Source organism: Jaculus jaculus, chromosome 1, assembly GCF_020740685.1.
Source record: "Jaculus jaculus isolate mJacJac1 chromosome 1, mJacJac1.mat.Y.cur, whole genome shotgun sequence".
Lineage (NCBI taxonomy): Eukaryota > Metazoa > Chordata > Mammalia > Rodentia > Dipodidae > Jaculus > Jaculus jaculus.
In genome coordinates, this window is record NC_059102.1 from 185,034,940 (window position 1) to 185,059,269 (window position 24,330).

The 24,330-nt window shown below is 35.3% G+C and overlaps 1 protein-coding gene across 3 annotated transcripts in view; it reads right to left on the minus strand.

Moving 5' to 3' along the window:
* Nucleotides 1–24,330, minus strand: part of Spock3 (SPARC (osteonectin), cwcv and kazal like domains proteoglycan 3) — a 413,063-nt gene that overhangs the window by 279,805 nt on the left and 108,928 nt on the right. The window contains exons 3-4 of one of the 3 annotated variants that reach the window (XM_004657152.2): nt 3,397–3,405; nt 3,244–3,289 (exon numbers count right to left, since the gene is read on the minus strand). The exons of 1 other annotated variant lie outside the window; for it this stretch is intronic. In XM_004657152.2, the coding sequence (XP_004657209.2) occupies nt 3,244–3,289; nt 3,397–3,405 (55 nt within the window). The remainder of the gene's footprint in view (nt 1–3,243; nt 3,290–3,396; nt 3,406–24,330) is intronic. One more of the 3 variants, XM_045142135.1, reaches the window with a different exon arrangement.

The following is a 24,330-nucleotide window of genomic DNA, read 5'->3' on the forward strand; positions in this document are numbered from 1 at the left end:
GAAAAAGTATACATAAACTTTGTGAAAGTAAAGGCGTATATTGTATACAATTATGGAAATATTACAGTTACTCTAACCAAAATATAAAACTAAATACAGCTAATATATGTTAATGGAAAAGACATACAGAAATACACACACACACACACACACACACACACACACACACACACACACAAACATTTGTTTCTATCTATCTATCTATCTATCTATCTATCTATCTATCTATCTATCTATCTGTCAGGCCTGGAACTACCAGGCTGTGCTATCATGGTTGGCAATTATCCTTATTCTAACAGTTTTATTTATTTATTTATTTCAGAGAGAGAGCATGGATACATGAGGGCCTTCAGCTCTTGTAAATGAACTCCAGAAGCATGTACCACCTTTTGCATCTTGCTTTTGTGGGTCCTGGGAAATCAAACCTGGGTTCTTTGGCTTTGCAGCAAAGTACCTTAAGAGATAAGCCATGTTGCCAGCCTACATTATATTTTTTATGTTTCCATATTAGTACCATTCACACTTAGGAGTTAGGAAATGAGGTTAAAGTGTCAGACTGCCTAAACTAGAATCCTAACATTAACAACATGTAGCAGTATCACCTGGGCCAGAACGTGACCTCCTCAGTATCTCATTTTCCTCTTTTATTTAGAATTGTTAAGATTAAATAAAATGATATATATATCAAATGCTACAGTGAGTAAACATTGGGCACTAATTTTTATTTTTATTTATTTTAGAGAGCAAAAGAGAAAGAGGAAAATACACAGAGAAAGAGCCAGAGAAAGAGAGAGAAATAATGGGCATGCTAGGACCTCTAGCCACTGCAAAGAAACTCCAGAATCATATGCCACCTTGTGCATCTGGTTTATGTGGGTCATGGGGAATTGAACCTGTGTCCTTTGGCTTTGCAGGCAAGTGCCTTAACCAGTAAGCCATCCCTCCAGCCCCAATATTGGGCACTTTTGATAATATTAGCAATTGTCATAAGCTTCCCCCTTTCTGATAAAATCAGTAGGAAAACTTCAAAAAACAATTAAAAAGTAAATAATAAATATATAAAAATATAAATAATAAAAATAAAGTAAATAATTCTTAGAGTATACCTAGTGTTAGGTTTCTGTCCAATAGCAGTTACTGTTTTTAATGAGACATGTTTTGAAATCCAATACTCTGTCAGACACAGGAAACATCAAAACTTCTTTATTGTAATAAGAAGCATAGGTATGCAAATGTTAGTGGGTGTTTTAGGTTATCCTTCTATAATAAAATTAATTTTCTACTTATAAGTTCATAGTAGTTGTTTTCTCCTCAGAGTATTGAACCTGTCAATATTTCAGCATTGATGAGGAAGGGCTCACAAGACCCTTCACCTTCCCAAGTAACTATGGGCAGCTAATGATCTTGCCCATTTCACAGTAAATTATATTCCCCCATGCTCATGCAAGTAACCCTAATTTAATTGAGAGGGCCAAAAAGAGCACAGAATTAAGATAATGATTAATTGGGAAGAAAGGTTTAAGTGGGAGAGAAGAAGGATAAGAAAAATTCTTGGGTTATGAATAAGATCACAATACATCAAATACAAGTATAAAAAAGTAAAGTAAAAATAAATTTCCAAAATATTCATAAATGTGTCTTATTTTTTTCACTGCTTTATTTTTAGTGTATTAGTTTGACTCACTGGAAATTTAATTGAAAATTTATTTTTTCAAATCCTAAAATGCAGATTTAACAAATTTGAATACACAGATAATAGAATAAGATCAATAATGTTAAAGGGTAGGTAGGTTGGATATGAATGAGTTTCAGATACCAAATCCATATTGACATGGGAACAGTCTAGATAAAATCCATGTAGGTTGATTTTCACAGAGGTTGAAATTTGTGGGATGTATTCAACTATCATTAGAAATTGAGCTGCAGGGGTGGCTCAGTGATTAAGACACTTGCCTCCAAAGCCCGAAAGTTCAGTTTTGATTTCCGAGATGCCACGTAAAGCCAAATGCATAAAGTGGTGGTTGCATCTGGAGTTTGTATGCACTGGCTAGATTTCATTCTCTCCCTTTCTCCATAGTGTGGGACTGTTGTGGAGAGGTAGGACCTTCCAGTAGTGGAGTTATGTGGAACTTGTGTGTAGATCACTGAGGGCAGCTCAGTATATTGAGACCCCAGTCTCTTTCTCTCTTTCTTCTTGGTGTAATTGTAACGAAATGGTTTTGTTCTATGAGAACCTATCATGATATGCTGACCTTTCCAAATACACATAGCAAAAAGGAAAGCCAGGGTATGCAAAGATATAATTTTTTCGCCTTTGCAAATTTATTGGCTTACATTTTTCATTATAGTGACAGAAATCTGATTAATAAATATATGAGGTTCATAGAGGGCTATCAGTAGCTAGGATGGTATACCCTCGGCAAGGTTTTTTTTTTTTTTTTCTTTTAATCTCAAATTTTGTAAGGAAGATTCTTGAGATCTAACGACAGAGAATTTGTTGAACAAGACGCTTTAGTTACTTAGGTAATCATAATTGCCCTGAATTGAGTATTCGTGTTCTCAGTTTACATGGAGGGGGTTGTTCTTCCTGCTTCCCTTTCCCGGGATGTGCTATCCAGAGTGGCAAGCCTGGTGTTCTGGCATGGGAGAGTCTTCCTTGCTATCAAGCTCTTCTTTTTGAATATTGTTTAGACCCCATTTGAATCTGATTACAAGGGTGCTCTTGTTTAATTGAAAGGTTTTATCAATTAGAAAGGGTAGAGAAAATCCATGTGTTTTAAATATTTGCACAAATGAACCCATTGTCCAGTGAAGAAACATGAACAAATTATAGAAATGAATAAAACTAGATATGGCAAATAAAGTTCAAAATCTCAAATCAAAAATCTAAGCCATGTAGCTAAAACAATTGTCATCCTGAAATAATCATATAGCATCTCACTCACTCTAGCTCAGTCTGATCAGGAATTCACTATTGTAGTCTCAGGCTGCCCTTGAACTAACAGTGATCTTTGTACCTCTGCCAGCAGATTGTTGGAGTTAAAGGTGTGCTCCACCATGCCTGACTAATTACTTTATTTTTATAGTTGTATTAAATATATATATTTATATACTTTTAAAATTATATTTAATTATATGTACATTCTCCTATGTAATATTTTAAGGTATAACCAGATAATGACTAATTTTTAAATATGTGGATAATGAATTTTTAATGTTTTATTTAATAATAATTAGTCTTACCTTGATCAAAGGGTTTTCCTGGACTCCAAGTGCGAAAATAATCATCCTAAGGGGGGGGGAAATAATCTGAATTGAGTGTATATAATTAATGACAATATAAGGATTTGTATAAAATCTAAAATAAAATATTAAAGGGAGAAGCTTTATACAAACCTCTACTTCCTGCAATGGCAAGCAGCAAATTATAAAAACAAATAAAAAAAGGAACAAGAGAAAAAATAGTTATCAAAATTCTTTCAAAACATGTGTTCATTTTCATTACAAGTCAACCGGTTACTGTAACAATTTAACTATTTTTGTTACTACTTCTCTAAATATTATAATGCATACATTCAATTGTAATTCAATGTGCAGTACAACATACAGATAATTACCTCTTAGCTAATAAGCTATAAAGTATCTAACTAAATTCCAATTATACAACTTCATTTCCCACTAGTACAATAGTAAATTGATTCATTAATATAGCAGGGAAATATCAAGTGATTTTCCAAATGCCCATGGAGTATAAATATACTTTATGCAAATCATTCACTTGTTAATTGAATATCTTAGGAGTTCATCAAAATGCAATTGGGAGCTAGATAAAAATACACACCTAATTAAATCCTGGTTAATGTTTAAATATTTAAAATGCTAAGGAACCAATGCAATATATTTACTATATATTTTGAAAGTATAACCAGACAACATAAAAATGGAAGAATCCATATAAAATATATTTGAAAAGCATAGCCAAATATATTGTATATTTTCCCACTCTAAAAGCCCTATAAAACCACTTCATCCACATTATCTGAGTTCATGGTAAATAAAGAAAGATTTCGTAGTTTTAACTATTGTAGCCTGGCATAATCTAGCAGAACACATCAGGGTGAATTGGGATTAACCTGTAGCTATATACTCAGGCCAGCTAAAGGAAAAGCTACAGAATTTGGATAATTTGAATGGGCAAAGTGTAAATTCTTTGAATTATTTTCCCAAACTGTTTGCTAATGTTCTCCAGTGTATTAGGGAATAATTATCCATATGGGAAAACACTAAATGTCTAAAGTTTGTTCTTATTACAATTGTTTGCCCTCACCTTCTGTGTGCTCCTACACACTAAATTTAAATGAAAGAAAAAAATAAAAATTCACAGAAAAATTCCAGACGATAACTTTATCAGTCTTCTTGCATGTCCAAATAGGGTTATATTATCAGTAAATTATGTTAATCCACACTAGTAGGTACTATTTTAAATTATCTAGGGTAAGGTTAAGGAAAGATACTGTTTGTGGATAATTAAATCAACATTGATTGTTTAATCTCTTTTAAAATCTGTTTAAATGCAAGCAAAGCATGACTTATTTCTTGGAAAACTAAGCCTTCAAATTAAATTACTCCACTGAGAATCACAAAATTTGAGCTGAAGATCATAACATCAAGCTCATTTAATGTCCTTTATCTTTAAAACTGAGCGTCCCTGTTTGGGAATAATGATTATCAGTCATCTCAAGCTATGTATTTTGATCACCTGAGAAATGAATTTGCCGAGAAGTGAACTTGAGCTTCAGGTCAGTTTTTTACCAATTATGATCAGCTCCACCTTAGATGATGATCTGAAACTCAGATCTTGAGACTAAAGTTTGAAAATGATACACACCTATTGAGAGTGTGGCCGGCAAGCATGGATAGCTTAACAACCCAAGACAGTGGTTTTGGAAATGTAGTAGTTTGAATAGAAAGTGTTCTCATAACCTCATGTGCTTGTGATTATGCATTATACTGCCTCCCCAACTGTGAGCAATTTGGGAGGTGGAGCATTGTTTGGTGAGGTGTGTTGCTGAGTGTGGGGTACACAGCCCAGTGTGCCCTCGCCAGCGTTAGCCCCCTTGCTTTCTACTTCCTGCTAGCACCTGTGGTAGAACAATATGCCAGCCCTCTGCTCTCCCATGCTTCTCCCCTTCTATCACACAAATAATACAATGTAAACTTCCACTTAACAATGTAAGCTGAAATAAACCCTTTCCTCTATCAGCTGCTTTTAACAGGTGAAAATGATGTAATTAACACTATATGCTATTATTGTTCGTATTTCTTTGTTTTAAAAATGATGTCACTTCATTAAATCTTTGGAAATTTTCCACAATGGATTTTTAGATAGGTGTGCATTCAAGAGCAATCTCTTTTAATCTGGTGTCTGTCCCAGCAATGGGAAGCTAGGTGCTACAGTCAGTAAACACACCCTTTTCTTAACAATGATCTTAAAAACCCATTAGTAACCTGGTACCCTTATCTTCATTGAGCAATTCAGACATGCTGTTTAAAACCTTAGAATCAATTCCTGTCCCACTGACAACATTTAGTAACCCTGTCCCTTTGTAGTTCACGTCTATGCAAACATAATCAAGATATATGTGGAATCAGGATACAGGATATGGATCTGGTCTGGTACAATTGCAATAAGGCAAACTTTGTCCTTTCAAGTGAAACTTGATGGAAAATCCTCTGTACCATCTTATGACTATGCATACTTGAGCATACATTAGATTGAAATCAGAGGCACTATGGGAACAGACATGTGCAGTAGAGAAAAATCTCCTATGAACCAAAATAGAAAACTGCACAAATTCTGTCCCTTAGAACCACTTCTTTGCTCTTCTATGCCTCTTGAAAGAAGCCCCAGTTTACTAACTCACAGCTCTTTGGCAGCCTAGCTCAAGGACTCCACTACTCCCTTGAAGCATGATTCTACTCTCTCCCTGCTCATTGTATTTTCCTTTTACTCTCTGATAATACTTCCTGTCCAAGTTTCCTTTCATATCTTTTGAACAAGATACCATGAGCCTGAAACTACCCAGGCAGAGACAACAAATAGTAAGAGTGATGCATTAGAGATTAGTCACAAAAATGTAAAACACAAGCACATTGCCTAATGCAAAAAGAGGTAAAAAGCCAAGCAAGACAAGTCAGGTCCATCTCTGTTAATGTCCTTGGGTTACTACCATTACACCTGCTCTCGCTATGGCTGACAGAACCTTTCAGTGATTCCAAATGCATCCATGACCTCATAGCTGCTGTCATGACCTGCAAAAGCCCTACATCATATGGTCCCACTAACATGTTACCATGGATGATGGAGGAGGGCAAAAATAAAATAATATCAAAATAGAAGAAAGAGTTGTTGGGAAGGGAAAGTTGGAGGTGATACAAGAAGTGGGGCAAGAAAAGGTGAGGAGAGAGGATGGTAATCAGGGTACAGAGAATGCATAAATAGGGAGGTTGTCAATAAAATTATTTTAAAAAGAAACATCCATAGACATGCAAATAGTGAAAGTATATCAAAAAGTATGATGGTACAAATTAATACAAATCACATATAATTAACTTCTATCAGAACAGCATGATCAATTTAGGCTATTTAGATAGTTGTATAAAACTCTGCATACTACATAAGGCTGAGGCTTTGGACGATGTCAATGGTTGCATTCAAGTCTGGCTATTAAAAGTGAAAGTGAAGTAGTTAATAGTACAGATTATTTTTGCACATACACTTTGTTTTAAAAATGATTTCACTTTATTAAATCTTGGGGCATTTGCCAGTATGAGAAATGACAATATTTTTTAATATCATTCTCTTTTTAAATATTTTACTTATTTATTTGAGAGAGGGAGAGAGAGAGAGAGGCAGATAGAGAAGAGAATGGCAAGCCAGGGCCTCCAGCCACTGCAAACAAACTCCAAACCCATACACCCCTTGTGCATCTGGCTTACATGACTCCTGGGGAATCAAACTGGGGTCTGTAGGCTTCACAGGCAAATGCCTTAACTGCTAAGGCATTTCCCTGGCCCGAGAAATGACAATATTTTTTATATAAATATGCATTCAAGAACAATCTCTTCTGTTTCTAAAAGCTTTGTGTTCATAGCGGTTGTTCTCCAACTTCAGTTTGGATCCAACACAAGCAGACAAAGGATTTAGAAAAGAACTATAAGAAATGACTCCAGTTGGAGAAATTTAGTCTAGGCAACTGCAGCGCAGCCTGAGTGATGATGTGCATGTATCACCGGGTTCTTGTCATTCCTTGCGAATCCTCACACCCATGCAGTAAGCAGGCCTTCAGTACCTGACACATTGAATATGAAACATTTGCCTAATATTAATTATCCTAATAATGATCATTAGTTTTATGCTAACAAATAATTATATATGTAAAGCAGTCTGCCTAACAAAATCTACTGTCTGTTAGAGCAGTTTAGATTGTCATTTCCTTTGCTTACACTACATGCTTTCACACTTTTCCAGTTTTCTACAGCATTTCATATATACTAGTATGTGTATACACATAAATAGTCATATTTGAGGAAAAACATGAACCTTGCCATTATTAGTATTTTAATCCAAATAATCCTTTCTTGTATTGAAAACAAGGGTGGTTCTGTGCCTTGTGGAATTTTTCAGCATCCTGTTCCTCTACTCAGGAAATACAAATATAGATCTTCCCTCAATGTTTGACAAAGAGAAATATCACTAGATACTGACAAGTATCCTCTAGGGGACATATTACCATTCCAAAACCACTGACATAGAGTAATTGGAAAACAGAAAAAAATTGAAAAAAAAAAAACTATCCTACAATAGAGAGGAGCTTTCAAATGGATATTCTTCACAAATCTTTCATAATATAAAGAACATTTTAGAACTCCATAGTATTTTGTTCAAATACTTATCTACATATGCCATTTAATATGTATTCACTATAATTTAGTTATGCATTTATATGTCTGTGCTGTTCTATTGCATATAATATTTTGCTAAAATAAGTAATAAGCTGACATATTTTCTTATAAATAGAAAATATAAGTTTAGAAATGTGACCAGAGGAAAAAAAACACTATTTACAGTAAAGAACATTTTATTATATCAACTGGTTGCAATTATGCTTTATAAGTAAATGGAAATAAGTAAGTTTACATCTCAAAATCAATTGTTGCTTTCATATTTAGCAAAAGAATTTTATGTCTATTGAAAAATTTTCTTGTTGTCTCCAAATCACAGTGATTATTGGAATAACAGTAAATGTTGGCAGGGATGTTGGGAATGCATTCTGGTACAGCCATTGTGGAAAACAGTGCGGAGGTTTCTGAGACAGCTAAAAATAGATCTACCATGTGGTACTGCACTGCTATGGCACACCTAAGGACTCTAACAGATCCTAAGGACTCTTCTCACTACTTTAGAGCTACTTGTACAACCATGTTTACTGTTGCTGTATTCACAGTGGCTAGGGAATGGAACCAGCCTAGATTCCCTTCAACTGATGAACGGATAAGGAAGATGTGGTACATTTATACAATGGAGTTCTATTCTGTAGTAAAGAAAAATGAAATTATGAAAGTTACAGGGAAATGGATGGAACTGGAAATGATTATTCTGAGTGAGGTAACTCAGGCCCAGAAAGACAAACATGACATGTTCTCTCTCATATGTAGATCTTATCTACAAAGGTGAGTTGGAGTAAAAAAAAATCACTAGCAGAGGACAATAAGGTAGAAAAGGGCTATAAAGGAGGGAGGAGAGGGGAGGGATTAAGGGGATGGTATTGTATATATGTAAGTATGCAAACAGATTATTGGGGGTGTAGTAGCCTAAGCAAGGTTAGGAAGAGATTGGGTAAATGAAGGGTGGAGGATGGTTAATCAAAATTCGGTATATTGTAAATAATCCATATGAATACCTACTTTTTTGGATAATGGCACACCCAGGAGCCATAGACTGTTACTAGAAAAATTTCAGTGCCAGGGATGGAATATCTTCCAGTGAGTTGTTGGACAAGGAGGTCCCTGATGCCCCCAAAATATTACAGGCTATTGCCAAGACTCTTGGTTTCCCACCAAAAATTGATAGAAAGGCTCTATTGCTGAAGACTCCACATGTCTGGGGACAAGGCACTGAGAAATCAAGCTGGGGCTAAGCTGAAAACTTCCTACCTATAGGACAGCTGACAAAAAAGCTGCACTACATGCAGCCTTATTGGAAACAGAAGTCATCAGCAGTGAAAATAGTATGCACTGCAAGCCTCAAATTTGGCCAGCCAGGCCAAATGACCAAACAGTGCAATAGTGGCATGTTTGTTATGCAGAAAACCAAGTGCTTTCTAATTGGATTAGAGGCCTGTTCTATGGGAAGGAATACATGCATAGTACTGAAAACCTATTCAAAAGCCTATGGTGGGGATGTCATAAACCTTAGGAGTGTAATGCCTGCTTTTGTCTTGATAACTGCATTTATTATGTTGTTCACAAAACTGCCTCATAAGTACTTTACTTAGTGTTCATGTGCATATATTAATGCTACTCTCACTATTGGTTAGAGAAGTTTCTCTTTTCAGATGGCAGTGACCACTGGGATGACCCAAAAGATACCATAGTGCTGAGAAGCAGTGATGGAGGAGTGTTCAGCATTGAAATATTTGTATCATGCTTTCCAAGGCTCAGGATCCATTGTGGAAGAGGTGGCAGAAAGAATGTAAGAGCCAAAGGAAGGATAAGACTGCTTACTATGCAATCATCCAGACAGAAATTGAGCTTAATATCCTTGATTCACAGTGCCCAAAACTACCTTCACAAGACCCTTATAATAGGAGGAAAACACAATGACATCAAAATAAAGGAGAGACTAACAGAGGGGTGGGGATATGATGGATTATAGATCTATATTGTTATTTAATGCTATTTGTAAAAATAAAATATACAAGATTAGAAATAAATATTAATGCAAACTATGGATTGCAGATAATGAGGCACCACTGCAGTTTCCTCAGTTGGCACATGGACACCACATATTAGGAGGATGCTAATAATGGGGAAGGCTCCTTAGCTAGGACAGGAAATCTATGCAGATCTGTACTTGCTGATCACTATTGCTGTGAATATTAAACTGTAATGAAATAAACCACAATAAAATTTTATAATGTTGGTAGTATATATTGTCATTCATTTTATGACTCTAATTATAATAAACTACATGCAATGGAAAAGTTTATATGACCCATAAAATGCACACAGTATAAACAACTATAACATTGTGCCAGTGAACACAAAAATACTGTCTAAAATAGTAAGTAATATATAGAATACATAAAAATTTAAGAATATAAATGCATATTTACATAGCTTAAAGTAATTCATTAGGCATATTCTTCACTATGGGACTTTCCATAACTAGCCAATATTAGAACACATATTCAATGAGGAACTGAAATACAACTATAGACACAATCAAGTCAAATTCAGAAATACTTTGCACATTTCTTTGAATAATTTACTTTGGTGTTTTACATACTTTTAGAAACAAACCTATAAGGATAAATACAGCAACATTATGTTAAACCCATACATGAATAATAAAAAGAAAATATGACAATCTAATATTTTGTATAAAATTATTCTTATTTTTTCATTAAAATATATCAATGAAGGTTAAAATAAGAAGCAAAATTTTATATATATAAAATTCACCAGAACACTATTTTTATATTACATTGTAATACAAAATAATATATGTTCCTTAAATAATGATACTCTAGGTACTTAATTGCCTTAGGATTTGGACATACCAGTTTTAAAATAACATTAAAATGACTTGAAAAAATCAATTTTGAAAGTATCAGCAGTCTCCACACACTCCTAGTTCTTCAGATGTAAATCATGCTGAATTTCCTTAAAATATTGTCTTAGTGGGACGCACACACACGCATATGCTCACACATGTATACATGCACACACACACACACACACACACACACACACACACACAGCAACAGACTAAATGGAAAGTGCAGACAGGAGGCTTCTAAGGTAAAGTACAAAATGTTTTATCTAAATGCACTTGTAGGGCTGGAGAAATGGCTTAGCGGTTAAGCGCTTGCCTGTGAAGCCTAAGGACCCCAGTTTGAGACTCGATTTCCAAGGACCCATGTTAGCCAGATGCACAAGGGGGCACATGCGTCTGGAGTTCGTTTGCAGTGGCTGGAGGCCCTGGTGCGCCCATTCTCTCTATCTTTGCCTCTTTCTGTCTGTTGCTCTAAAATAAATAAAAATAACAGCAAAAAAATAAATAAATAAAAATTTAAATGCACTTGTAGCTCAAATTACCAGAGCATTTCTGGTTTTATTGTCTTTCTTTGTCTTTCTTTTCTTTTCTTTTTTTTTTTTTTTTTTTTTTTGAGGTAGGATCTCACTCCAGCCCAGGCTGACCTGGAATTCACTATGTAGCCTCAGGATGGCCTTGAACTCATGGTGATCCTCCTACCTCTGCCCCCAAGTGCTGGGATTAAAGGTGTGCACCTCCACATCCTTCTTATCAGAGCATTTCTAAGAGAATGATTCCTTGTAGAATAATCTTATATACAGAAATGGAATATAAGCTTTATGTTCAGGAAAATATTATTTTTCCTTCTAACAAAATGAAAACCACTGGCTTCATTTTTAACATGTGCTCCTCATATGCACCTTAATAATTCCAAAAGGTGAATAAATTTTGGTTATTATGTAAGCATAGATTAGTATTAGGAGCCATTGTAATATAGTCTATTTTGTATTATTATTATTCCAATCAATAATTATATGTAAACTCATTTACAGAAAAAATGAAAATGATGGAAGGAAGGAGAGAAGAAAGGAAGGATGGCAAGGTAAAATAGGAAAAATTGGGAGTGGGATGGAAAGGGAATATTTAACAAACTTTCAGTATATTTACCATCTAGTTACAACTTAACAGCTGGCAACTTGACATGAACCTATAGACATAGTTTCTGTTCTCATATATACAATGTATTCTGAAGAGAGATGACAACATTATTGATAGAATATGATTTTATACAAATTCCTAATACAGCCTTAGAATATGATCAGAAGAAAGTCATAGTGAGTACCATAGAGCTGTTGGTTGAAGATACTAGTTTTAATATGTTGTAAATAAATACTCACTAGCATAAAGGAACTACAGATGTTTCAGTATTATCATAACATAAGTTCAGAACTCTGTATGTGAAATCATAATCACAACTGTGGGTGGGGTTGTGGGAGTATCAGAATGTTATGGGGATGGAGTAGATGGATGATACAGTTACTGGGAAGGTATCTAGGCAGAGATACATAAGCAAACTTATAACACTCAATTTTTTTCTTTTGAAAGATACATATTTCTGATACTACCAGATTTAAAGTAAATTGATGTTTTAAGGGATCCTATCAGCACACTTTCATGAGTCCTTAAGGCTTAGTAGTGAAGTCTAGGTATTAAAATACCATGGAAAATTGTTAACATCCATGACTTCTAACATTCTGCTCAATAGAACTCAAAATACTACACTTAGCCTACATAATGCATATTAGAATGCCATCATTTACCTCAGAATGCTTATGGGTAGAGAAGAGTGAGTGTCAAGGCCTCACATACAGAGGCTTATAAGGACTGTAAAAGATTGTACTTATATCCAAGCAACCTGCTTCTGGAATCTATCCTATTAATCATTTAATATGTTAGAATATTCTGTGTTTTAATTTTGGTAGTATATTTTCTACCTCAACCTAAAGTACCATGTTCATTGAATTATTTATCAAATAATCCTTTGAAAATTTATCCCAAAATCTAAGTAAAAATCTGTAATAAGTCAATAAAATAGAAATAATTTCTAAATTACTGACATCAGAGTATGTCCATGGCGGTATGCACTCAATACACAGGGACTATGTACTCAGTACAGTGCTATCTAATATTTATGAATAACATAGCATTTCTATGATCATTGAGAATACCACTTTGTTTGATAAATATATTGTTTTGACTTCTATATTTTATCCATTGACTCTTAAAATGGTATCAATAAAAAAGCAATTTTAAAAAAAGAACACCTTTGAGCATTTGCTATTACATGCATAGTAATCTTAGATGCAGGTTTCATAATGCTATCAAACTTCAAATAAAACATCAGTGAATATTTGAGGTGCATTTTTATAATGTTAAATTAGTTTGCGATGCTTCCTGGTACAAAATGTTAAAGTTTTCAAAACTTTCAAAACTATTAATGACTTTTCAAAGCGTCTCACAAAATTGTTTTGTCAGTATCCATTCATGAGGAACGACCTATATCCTTTGATAGAACATAATTTATGCTTCTAGCTGTGTTGTCTTTGAACATTCCTGGATTTAATTACCTGGAATAAACTGTTCCTCTTGACAAGAAATAATGTTTCTTGGTTTTATTCCATGTCCATAGACAGTTAGAGTCAGGATCCAGTAGAAGTGAGGAAAAGCTTTAAAGACTAAATATACCAAGAAAATAGATGTCTATGAAGCATGGTAATAAGGGCTATTTCCTTAGTCTTAATAAGTGATTAGATGCCAAGCGCACAAAAGAAAAAAATCAAATGTAATAGCCGATTTCTTTCTGAATATGTGATTAATATTGTCAGTCAATTGAATCTTGTAAGCAGTTCAAAATGTTGTTAATTACAGTCCAGGGGAAAGCAAATTTGATATCAAACTTTCAAGCAAAAGTAAACAGGATTTTATGGTGCTGGCAAGAGTAATGTGTTTTGAGCAGTTCCAAGCTGCTTTCTCATTAGTCTAGTTGTTTATGGACTTAGTACTATGATATTTAAAATATGCTGTAATATGAGTATTAAATTACATCAGAACTGTGTTTACCAGTTTCCAGGAGAGAAGCCATATATGCTATAAAGATAAAAGCATTTAGACAGTTGAAAGAACAGCAATTAGAGTTAAAATCCCTGTGAAGATGAATGCATGAGTGTCTTCTAGATTGTGGATACAGTCAATCTCATGTCAAACTGAGCTCATGCAAATGGGAAAATAACAAATAAACCTTCTACAGTCCTCTACACTAACCATTTACCAAACATAACTAAAAGTTCTCATACTTAAATAGTCCTCTATTTGCCCATAATAGTCAATTTCTGACCTTAATGATATTTTACACTCTAATATAAAGGAAAGGGAAGTTTCACTTTAGTATTGCCCAGCATTATGACCTATATTTTATTCCAGTAATAGATGAATTAGTGAGATAAAATGAAGTGTTCAGGTGAATACTGGGAATTCCACCTACATTTCATTCTGTGTATGAGTCAACATTACTTTTACATATTAAATGTCCCCAGAGGCCATGCAATCATTCATTCCTGAGGACTGATCACAGTAATGTTGTGCAGTGTTAGACTTTCAGTAATAGGAATTAGTTTTCCTATAATTTCCACCCCAAAATAAGTTTATAAAGGACACAATGATGAAGCAAATTAAGAGCACAGGCAACTTTAGGAAAGTAGATGTGTAAGCAAGTTGTAAGTCCTCTGGTCACCTTAGGCAAACTGGGTTGAGCATGAGATTTAGAAGGGCCACTAGAAACTCTAAAGGAAAGCCATGGCTTCTGCCTGCACTGGCCTGGTGCTGAGGAATGCCAACAGTGAATTAAGAAGAGGTAAGAAGATTGCTGAGTTCTTTGTTAACTGGTTCTACTTTGTGATGATTTCTGGATTTCTAAGCCTTTGTGAAGCCCATCCTTCCTATTTCTGCTCTGTGCCTTCTTTGGGATGGCATGAGACAGCAGAATATTTAGAAACAGTCCCAACAGGAGTCAAGGTTCTAGCTGTACAAGTTATTGGTAAAGATCTTTAAGAAATCTATTCTCCTTCAGCTTCAATTTAGTCAAGTGAAAAAGTGAGGCTATTATCATCCTTCCAGACATCTGGAGATTTAAATATACAGGACATGTAAATGCAGTATGTAAAGTTTCTGGCAGTGAATGAAAGCTAAATAAATGTAACTTAACGAAAAACATAAAAACAGTGCTCTCTTGCTAACATTTTGACAGACTTAGCTTTGCATTCATTTATTCACTCATTCCTTTTTCACCCATCCATATGACTATAGTTTAATGTTGTTAATGCATAGCTGACTTGAAAACACTAGTAAATATTGAACATATTTCCTGACACAAAACCAGAATAGAAGCAGAAAAGAAACAAAATCAAGTGGGGACCATCCCTTGCACAACAGGCTCAATTCTGTCAATTTATCTTTTGGAGAATTTCAAGGAAAATGGTGCAGATATTTGAAGGTATGAGGCAGAGTAAGGCAGAATGAATATGTTGAGAAAGAGTGAGATTGACAGTTCCAAATGGAAGAAGCACAGAATCTAGGGTTAACATGAAGTTGTGAAGGAGAGAAGATATACAGAATGAGGAATGTAGTGTGAATTGAGAAAGATCAGAACCGAATTTTACTAAAATGTATAATAAAATCCCCCAAACTGACCTACTTATATCCCAAATCCCAAGTAGCATTTCTGATCTGGGGACTCCAATGTCTAACTATAGTATAGTTCTTACCAAGAGCTCTTGGTGCATCCCTCTATTAGTAAAGCAGGATACAAAATCAATGCACAAAAATCGGAAGCATTTCTGTATGCAAATGACAAAGACACAGAAAAAGAAATAAAGGACATAGTCCCATTTTCAATAGCAACAACAAAAAAAATAAAATACCTTGGAATAACGTTAACAAAGGAAGTAAAAGATCTATACAACGAAAATATAAAAACTCTCAAAAAAGAAATTGAGGAGGACTTGAAAAGATGGAAAGATCTCCCATGCTCCTGGATAGGGAGAATTAACATTGTGAAGATGACAATCTTACCAAAGGCAATATATAGATTTAACGCAATTCCAATTAAAATCCCTACAGTGTTCTTCATAGACATAGAAAAAATAATCTCAAATTTCATATGGAAAGGCAGAAGGCCTCGCATATCCAAACATATCCTCAGCAAAAGAAATACCTCTGGTGGCATCACCATACCCGATATAAAGTTATACTACAAAGCCATAGTAATAAAAACAGCATGGTACTGGCATAAAAACAGGAGTATAGACCAATGGAATAGACTTGAGGACCCGGATTTTGGGCCAAGCAACTATAGCTACTTGATATTCGACAAAGGCCCAAACAATATAGACTGGAAAAAAGATAGCATCTTCAACAAATGGTGCTGGACAAACTGGATAACCACATGCAGGAAACTAAAACTTGATCCACACATTTCACCATGCACAACACTCAAATCCAAATGGATCAAAGACCTCAACATAAGACCAGAAACTCGAAAACTACTGGAAGAAAATTTAGGAAGTACCTTCCATGATATAGGAATGGAAAAAGACTTCCTGAATGAAACCCCAGTGGCTCAAGTTCTTAAACAGTCACTCAATCATTGGGATCATATGAAGCTGAAGAGTTTCTTTACAGACAAGCATATAATAAGCAAAGCCAATAGAATACCCACTGAATGGGAGAAAATATTTGCAGGTTATCCAACTGATAGAGGCCTTATCTCTAGAATTTACAAAGAACTCAAAAGTCTAAACAATAAGAAGACAAATACCCCACTCACAAAATGGGGCACAGAGTTAAACAGGCAATTCACAGAGGAAGAGATACAAATGGCAAACACACACCTAAGAAAATGTTCATCATCCCTAATCATCAGAGAAATGCAAATTAAAACAACTATGAGATTCCACCTTACCCCAATAAGGATGGACAACATCAAAAGGTCAAATGAAAATAAATGCTGGCGAGGATGTGGAGAAGCAGGGACACTCATTCACTGTTGGTGGGAATGCAGGATGGTACAACCACTTTGGAAAGCAATATGGAGACTCCTGAAAAAGCTGACTATAGAAATAACAACAGACCCAGTTATACCATTACTGAGCATGTACCCTAAAACCTTCAAACCAAAAGCCAGAGAGATTTGCTCAACCATGTTTGTAGCAGCTCAATTCGTAATAGCTAAAAGCTGGAATCAACCCAGATGTCCATCATTAGAAGAATGAATAACAAAGATGTGGTATATCTACACAATGGAATTCTATACAGCAGTAAGAAAAAACGACATAAAGAAATTTGAGGAAAAATGGTTGAACCTGAAACAGATCATTCTCAGCGAACTTACCCAATCACAGAAAAAAAATCGACACATAGTCTCACTCATCTGCAACACCTAAACTGAATCTGCTCAAGATGCCTTACATACCCAGCAAGCACCTCATGGACTAGACAATAAGATGGATGGGAGGGTGGAGAGGGAATCAAAGGGTGGAAAACAGTAATCTGGACCCAAATGGCAATGGTACCATAAAATTCTACTTCCTAAAAGAAAGACCAAATGGCTGAACCTTCGCTAGACCCTTACAGGAAACACCTGAACCACAAGACACTGGAGAGGGTAGGATCAAGACTGACCTAAATCTCCTACATCTTCCCTCCCTCCCTCTCCTCCTCTCCCCTCTATCTCTCTCCTCTCTAACTCTTGTATATTAGTTATCTTTTTCCTCAATTTCTTAGTGGACACTGACCTGTAACCCCCACTTCCAGCTTGGGCCTACCATCCACAATGAGCTTTTGATCAGAGAAACCTACAAGGTTTCCCAAAACAATGACAGACTTCTGTCAGAGTACTTGATGACCCACCAAAGGCCAGTGATAAGACCCTATTGCTGAAGACTCCATACACAGCTGACATGTAAAATGGAATGACATGGCTGGAAGCCAGGAGAGAGTCAGTCCCCAGACAGTCAGCGTGTCTAGTGCCAGAAGGTGCTACATAGGCGACTGGGGGAAATGAACAAGATCTGTCCAAGCAACACATTGTTTAACCTAATTAGCAACAAATAACTGGATGTGATGCCCACACAAGTGCAATAGTGGTACACAGCCATGGTGAGGAATCAATTGCTCTTGATTTGGCTAACTGATCCACTCAGTGGTACTAGACCCTTAGCTGGAGCTGGGAAACAAGTCAGAACCATACCCAAACACAAGCCCACTCTACAATATCAAGCTACCATCAATCACGGGGTATAAGAGGGCCTACACCTATCAAACTGTCTATCAAAAAAGTAAGTGTTATCTCAATTTTCTGGGTGCTAACTTACTCTCCGTTGGAGAATCTGCTTCTCTTTTCCAGATAGATGCAGATCCTAAGAAGAGAGTTGCCCCAACATACCTCAAAAGGGGCCCAACTGAAACTAAGGACAACTGGCAAAATAAGCAAGGGTGATGTTTTCCTGTGAACCGGATACCAGCACAAAGGGGAAGGAGATCAACGCAGAAAAAAATCAACTCCTACCAAATCAGAGAGCCAAAGCCTCAGAGGCCCCCAACACCTCAGCACTGAAGCAGACCAAAAATGAACCCAACATGGCTCAGGGAAATCTTGCGAAAGAGGGGGCGGAAAGAATGTCAGAGTTACATGTTGGGTCATGATTTGCAGAGACATTTATCATACTAATAACTGGGGGCTAACTCCACAATGCACAACCCATTTTCATTAACAAGGAGGGTCTAATGGGAGGGGATAGATCACAGATGAGCCTAAATAATGGTGCCAAACTGCCTGTATTCACTGAAATGAAAACTAATAAATTAAATTAAAAAAAAAAGAAAGATAGAATGGCTGACCTGACCCCTGACACATATCACTCAACAGCTAATTTTCAATTTAACTGTATTTCTGTGACATACAGCCAGCACCTGTATTCTCTTGATATTAACAGTCTCATATAATATTTAATACAGATGATGTCATTATATGTACATATCAGTTATTCTTTTTTATTTCTGTGACAAATTACCTAGTTGGAAGCAACATATGGAAGGAGAGATTGTTTTTTCTGCTTTCATTTCCTGAAGGTATAGTCCATGATAGCAGAAAAACTGTGTCAAACATCACTTCAGTATGGAGTAAGCAGTAGGCAGTGATGGCTGATGTTCAGTCAAGTCTCTCCCTTCTATGAAGTTCAGGACTCTTGCCCATGAAGTGGGACAGCCCACAGTTAAGGTGGATCTTCCCACCTCAATTGACCTAATCATGGTAACCACTCACAGATTCAAACCTAATCTAGCTAACTCACAGATGATTTTAGGTCCTATCAAGCTGATAAACAATATAAACTTCAATACAGTATGTACTGCAAAATCTCACATATCCCCTTGTTTCTAAATGAATAACTGCTACTTTATTTCTTATAATAGCTTTGTTATCTCTCTAGACTATTCTTCTATAAATAGGAACAGTACCCAATAATTGAATTGCCCCTTAGTTTATGCAAAATTTGGCCAATTAAAAATTTTTTTCAGATTCTATAATTACCCAATGAATGTTTGAATCCTGTATCTGGGTCTTTTAATCAGCCTCTTTCAGAGCTATTTCTTCAATGTGTGAATGTTCCCTTGCTAAAATAGGAAAGAAACCCAGTTTGTTCAATAAAAAAAATATTCAACTGGTTGTTGGACAAAGTACAGTGGCATTCCATTCCCCAGTCCTTACATCTACAGAATTCTGAAACATATAACTTAGCCTTTGTGCCTAGTAATAATAATATTTGGTGAGACAGCAAAGCACTTAAGATTCATTTTATGTTAACATTCTTAGTAGGATTAGCTTAGGATTTTGATTGTAAAATTGTTTACTTGAAATGCTTTTTTTCTAAAACGGCTTTTATATCTGAGGGTAATATTGACTCAATATGAATTATGTAAAATGCATTAGTGAAATTATAAATATTGATCTCATTGTATAGCTATAACAGAAGTTTATTGCAGAAATTTATTTAAGATTTATTTTGTTAGCTCATATTACCTCAATAACATTATACAACCTAAGTGTTAGAACATAGTTTATTTACCTGAAGGATATTTAAACATAAATTTTTATGCTATCATTTTAGTTAAAAATTCCATCATTTAGGTAGGGAACTAGAAGTTTTCAGCTAGTGTGAAATATTGAAATCTTGAGTGTCAATTTAATAGAATAGTCAGCTTGTTATCAAGGTCACTTCCAGTGTAGAAATTAATTCTTACTTTGTGATATTTGAATATTATTCAATTTCAGTGTCTATGGCAGTGTTTTAATACATTTAGACAACTTCACTTACATAGTAACTATGAAGAGAAACAAGTAATAATAATTATATAAAGATAAACTGCATATGGCATCATTCATAGTCTTTATTCATCTCCAAATGAAAAACTCATGGGCTCTATAATAGGGAATTATTACAAAGTTATTCTGCCTGCATTCCTTTCCTTGCTTTAATTTCAATTTCTCTGCACTATTTTTCTATTTTATATTGTTCTCCAGTTCACATTTTCTCTTTCATGAATAAGCCTACTATTGGTACTCAATCTCACTGCACAGCCCTGAGGCCAATACACGGATGTCAACTGAAATCTAGATTGAACTTGCACAGTAAGAAATATTTTCTTGACAGCTGCTTCTGTAACGACCTCTACTTATCTGGACTATGTAGCTTAAAATGTCATAGTGATAACTAGTTCTGCCTTTAGCCTTAAAGTTGTCCTAAATTTCCTTTTATAAGAAACAAGAGTTCTAAGAGTGATGTGTGCTAAAAAGCTTAGGTATCCAAAACACCCTCCTTTCTATGACTTCACTTTATATTTTGTCTTTAGAGAGGATTACGAAGGAAGGATATTTGGAATAACAATTGCTATTTTTAATCATCATGGAATTCAAAATTCCACATGACAATGTTAGATAACAGTATAAGGCATAACATGTCATAAGTGAGAATACTCATAGAATGAAATTTGTTGCTCAGGTAGTAGCTTGTAGGTTCAAATGTCACATATAAATTCAGTATGAAGGCCTTCTATGTTGAAGAAATTTTAAAAAAATATTTTACTGTTTTATTTATTCCAAGAACACATAAAGACATCTATATTGTGTCTTTTGCTGATATGTAATAATAAAAATGTTGAATAATAAAATATACATTTTTTGAAAAAATATTTTTGGAAATTGAAATTTTCTTTTTCAAAATACAATCAAATAGATATAGAACTCTTTGGTTAATCTGTAGAAGAAATAATGTTTTTAAAGTTGAGGGCTATCTTCAAATAATTTCATTAGCTTCTTGATATCTAATAGTTGGCACCAAATAATGCATGTTTATCATGCCCACCAAGACTTATGATATTGTAGAAGAGGTTGTAGAAAGAATGTAAGAGCAAGAGGATGGAGAGGAATGCTTTGGAACACTGTTTTCAGGATACAAGTGTCCATTGCTTTCATGACCTTACGGTGTTTATTGATACTGACCAAATATTGGGTCCGTCAACATGTTATCATGGGTGATGAAGAAAAGGGGGATAGTAGGGAGAGGCTAAAGGAGCTTGAAGAAATTTTTTTCACCCCTGGCACATAATCTCACCTGTAATTTTCCACAGTGACACTAGGTGATGATGGGTTCACCTGGCTTCAACTTGAGACAAGACAGCCAGATGGAATGCTTAGCAGCGACATCAATAAAAATTATCATGTTCTGTACTGAGGCCACTCACAGTAATAAATGAAGTGATAACCCAAAATCTTTGTTTCCTGGTCTGAATGCAGAACACAAGAAACTAGTGTCCCCAAAGGAGATATGATATGCTTATTTTAGAAAAGATGTCCTGGGGAAAAAAATAGTGGAAGCAAAAAAATAAAAACAAAGATGTTATTAAGTTGTCCCATGGCTAGTAAAGTGCAAAAGTTAAATATAGCTGGAGACATTTAACTACATTATTCTCTCGATTATTATTTCCAAGGTCTCAATAAGATTCTGATTTGAAGCAAATTTTATGAAGCTGAAATATTTTCTAGTTATTGATGGTGATTTGACTCAAGTAGACTATTTGTTTTTTGAATCATTATCTGAAAAAAATATTTATAAGCCAACTTGGAAGGCTAGATGGAGAACAAATTATATTATTTGTCCAAATTCAAGGCATAACACAGAATAAAATTTTAATTAGTAGTTAGTAACGGTGGTGATATTAACACTAACCATTTCATTAGATGGTCCACTCAGAAGTTACATTGAAGTAACTTTTGTTTAATATTTGTAATAAATTTTTCTTGACTTTCAAAGCAAATTATATTATTTTAATTAAATTCCAGAAAATATAGACATTATTCAGTATTCAAGAGGATGATGTTTATTTAATTGAATGCTTTATAATATATTGGGACCATGTCTTGTTTTGTAGCCCAAAATGGCTTTGAACTCAGGATCCTCCTCTATTTCCCCTGTGCTGATTTTACTTGTGTGCACCAGCATACTCCTCAATCTTTTAGTTTTATAATGAAATATGGTCAAATTTTTGTTTTAGAATGAGTAACCTGGTGGTGTGGGACACTAGATATAATTTCCATCACATACACTTTGTAGAAGTAGTGTTGTCATGGTGTGCTTTCCATAATTCCTCCCTCATTATTTCTACTTAAGATGCTCTCCATTTTTAAGATATCATATAAATTATGTACTTTGTTTGGGACGGGCAATGAAGAGAGTCGGGAGAAAGGTTCATCAAGACATGTGGAAGTCTCCTACCTTATAAACAAATTTAAGAGCAGGGTTGACCTTCATGAATTGATACTGCTACTCCCAGAAAATAATTATTGTTGACTAGGAAATTCCTAGAAGCCCCAAACAAATGCAGTACAGATTGTTGCCATTGGTCTTGATTCCCCATCAAAACTGTGTGGTAAGGCACTATTGGTGAAGACTTTGCATACAATGTGTGCAAGGTATAGAGAAATCAAGCTGGAATTGAATACGATGCCTCTGACATACTAGCTGGCATTCATTGCATCCCAAGTTCTATGAAAGCCACTCAGGGAGAAAGGTAATGGATGTCCTTATCCACTGGGTCATTGCACGTGATAATAGTGATTTGACAAGAGTTGCCATTGCCACTGGTGCAATGTGGTATGGATGCTATGGAATTAAACAATAGCATTCTGATTGGATTTGAGACCTGATCCGCAAGAGGGAATATATATAAATCATGTCAAAATATAATATAAATCATGTCAAAATCCCATGACTGGGGAAGACATACACCTTAGAAGGAGTCTATTAAGGTTATTTTTCTAAACATATGTGTTTTAAAACCATCTTCTATATACTTATTTTTATACACACAAATTACTGCTGTTTTCATCTTGGATAGAAAGATTATTGTTTTTAATGGATTTGAGGTTACCATAGAGTCTTATAATTAATAAGAGACAGCTGACAACTTAGCCCTACATGGGGCATCAATGTCATATAATACCCCTCCCTATGCTCAGGAAGAATCATGCAAGTGATGGCAGAAAGAATGTAACAGCTGGAGGGTGGGGAGGAAGGATATGTGAATGTTCACCTGGTCATGAGATGGTCACTGTACTCATGAGCTCACAGCATATGGTGTTATATAGTCAAGACCTGCACAAGACCAGGCTAGTGAACATTCTCTCATGGATGGGCCTGGGCTGTGAGCCCCTCCCTGTGGCACTATTGGCAGCTAATGACCATTATAATAGGAAGAGCTATACAAGAAATGGTTTTTGACAACTTCCATAATTATAAACAATATTCCATGGTAATTCCCTCCCTCACCCCAACTTCCCCTTTGAAATTCCACTCTCCATCATATCCCCTCTACCTCTCAATTAGTCTCTCCTTAATTTTGATGTTATCATCTTTTCCTCCTATTATGATGATATTTAGTATACTTGTGTAGGTAGTATCAGGTATTGTGAGGGCATGGATTTCCAGGCCATTTTGTGTCTGGAGGAGCATACTGTAAGGAAACCTATTCTTCCTTTGACTCTTACATTCTTTCTGTCACCTCTTCCGCAATGGACCCTGAGCCTTGGAAGGTGTGAAAGAGATATTTCAGTGCTGAGCCTCTGTCACTTCTAAGCACCATGGTCAGCATATTATGAGTCATCCCAAAGTCACTGCTATTTAAAAAGAGAAGCTGCTCTAACCAAAAGTGAGAGTAGCATTATTAATATATGGCTACAAAAGGGCCTACACCTATTAAACTCTCTATAAAAAAAAGTAAGGGCTATCTCATTTGTCCTGGTGCTAACCTACTCTCCGTTGGAGAATCTGCTTCTCTTTTTCAGATAGATGCAGATCCTAAGGAAAGAGCCACCCCATCATACCTCAAAAGGGCCCCAGCTG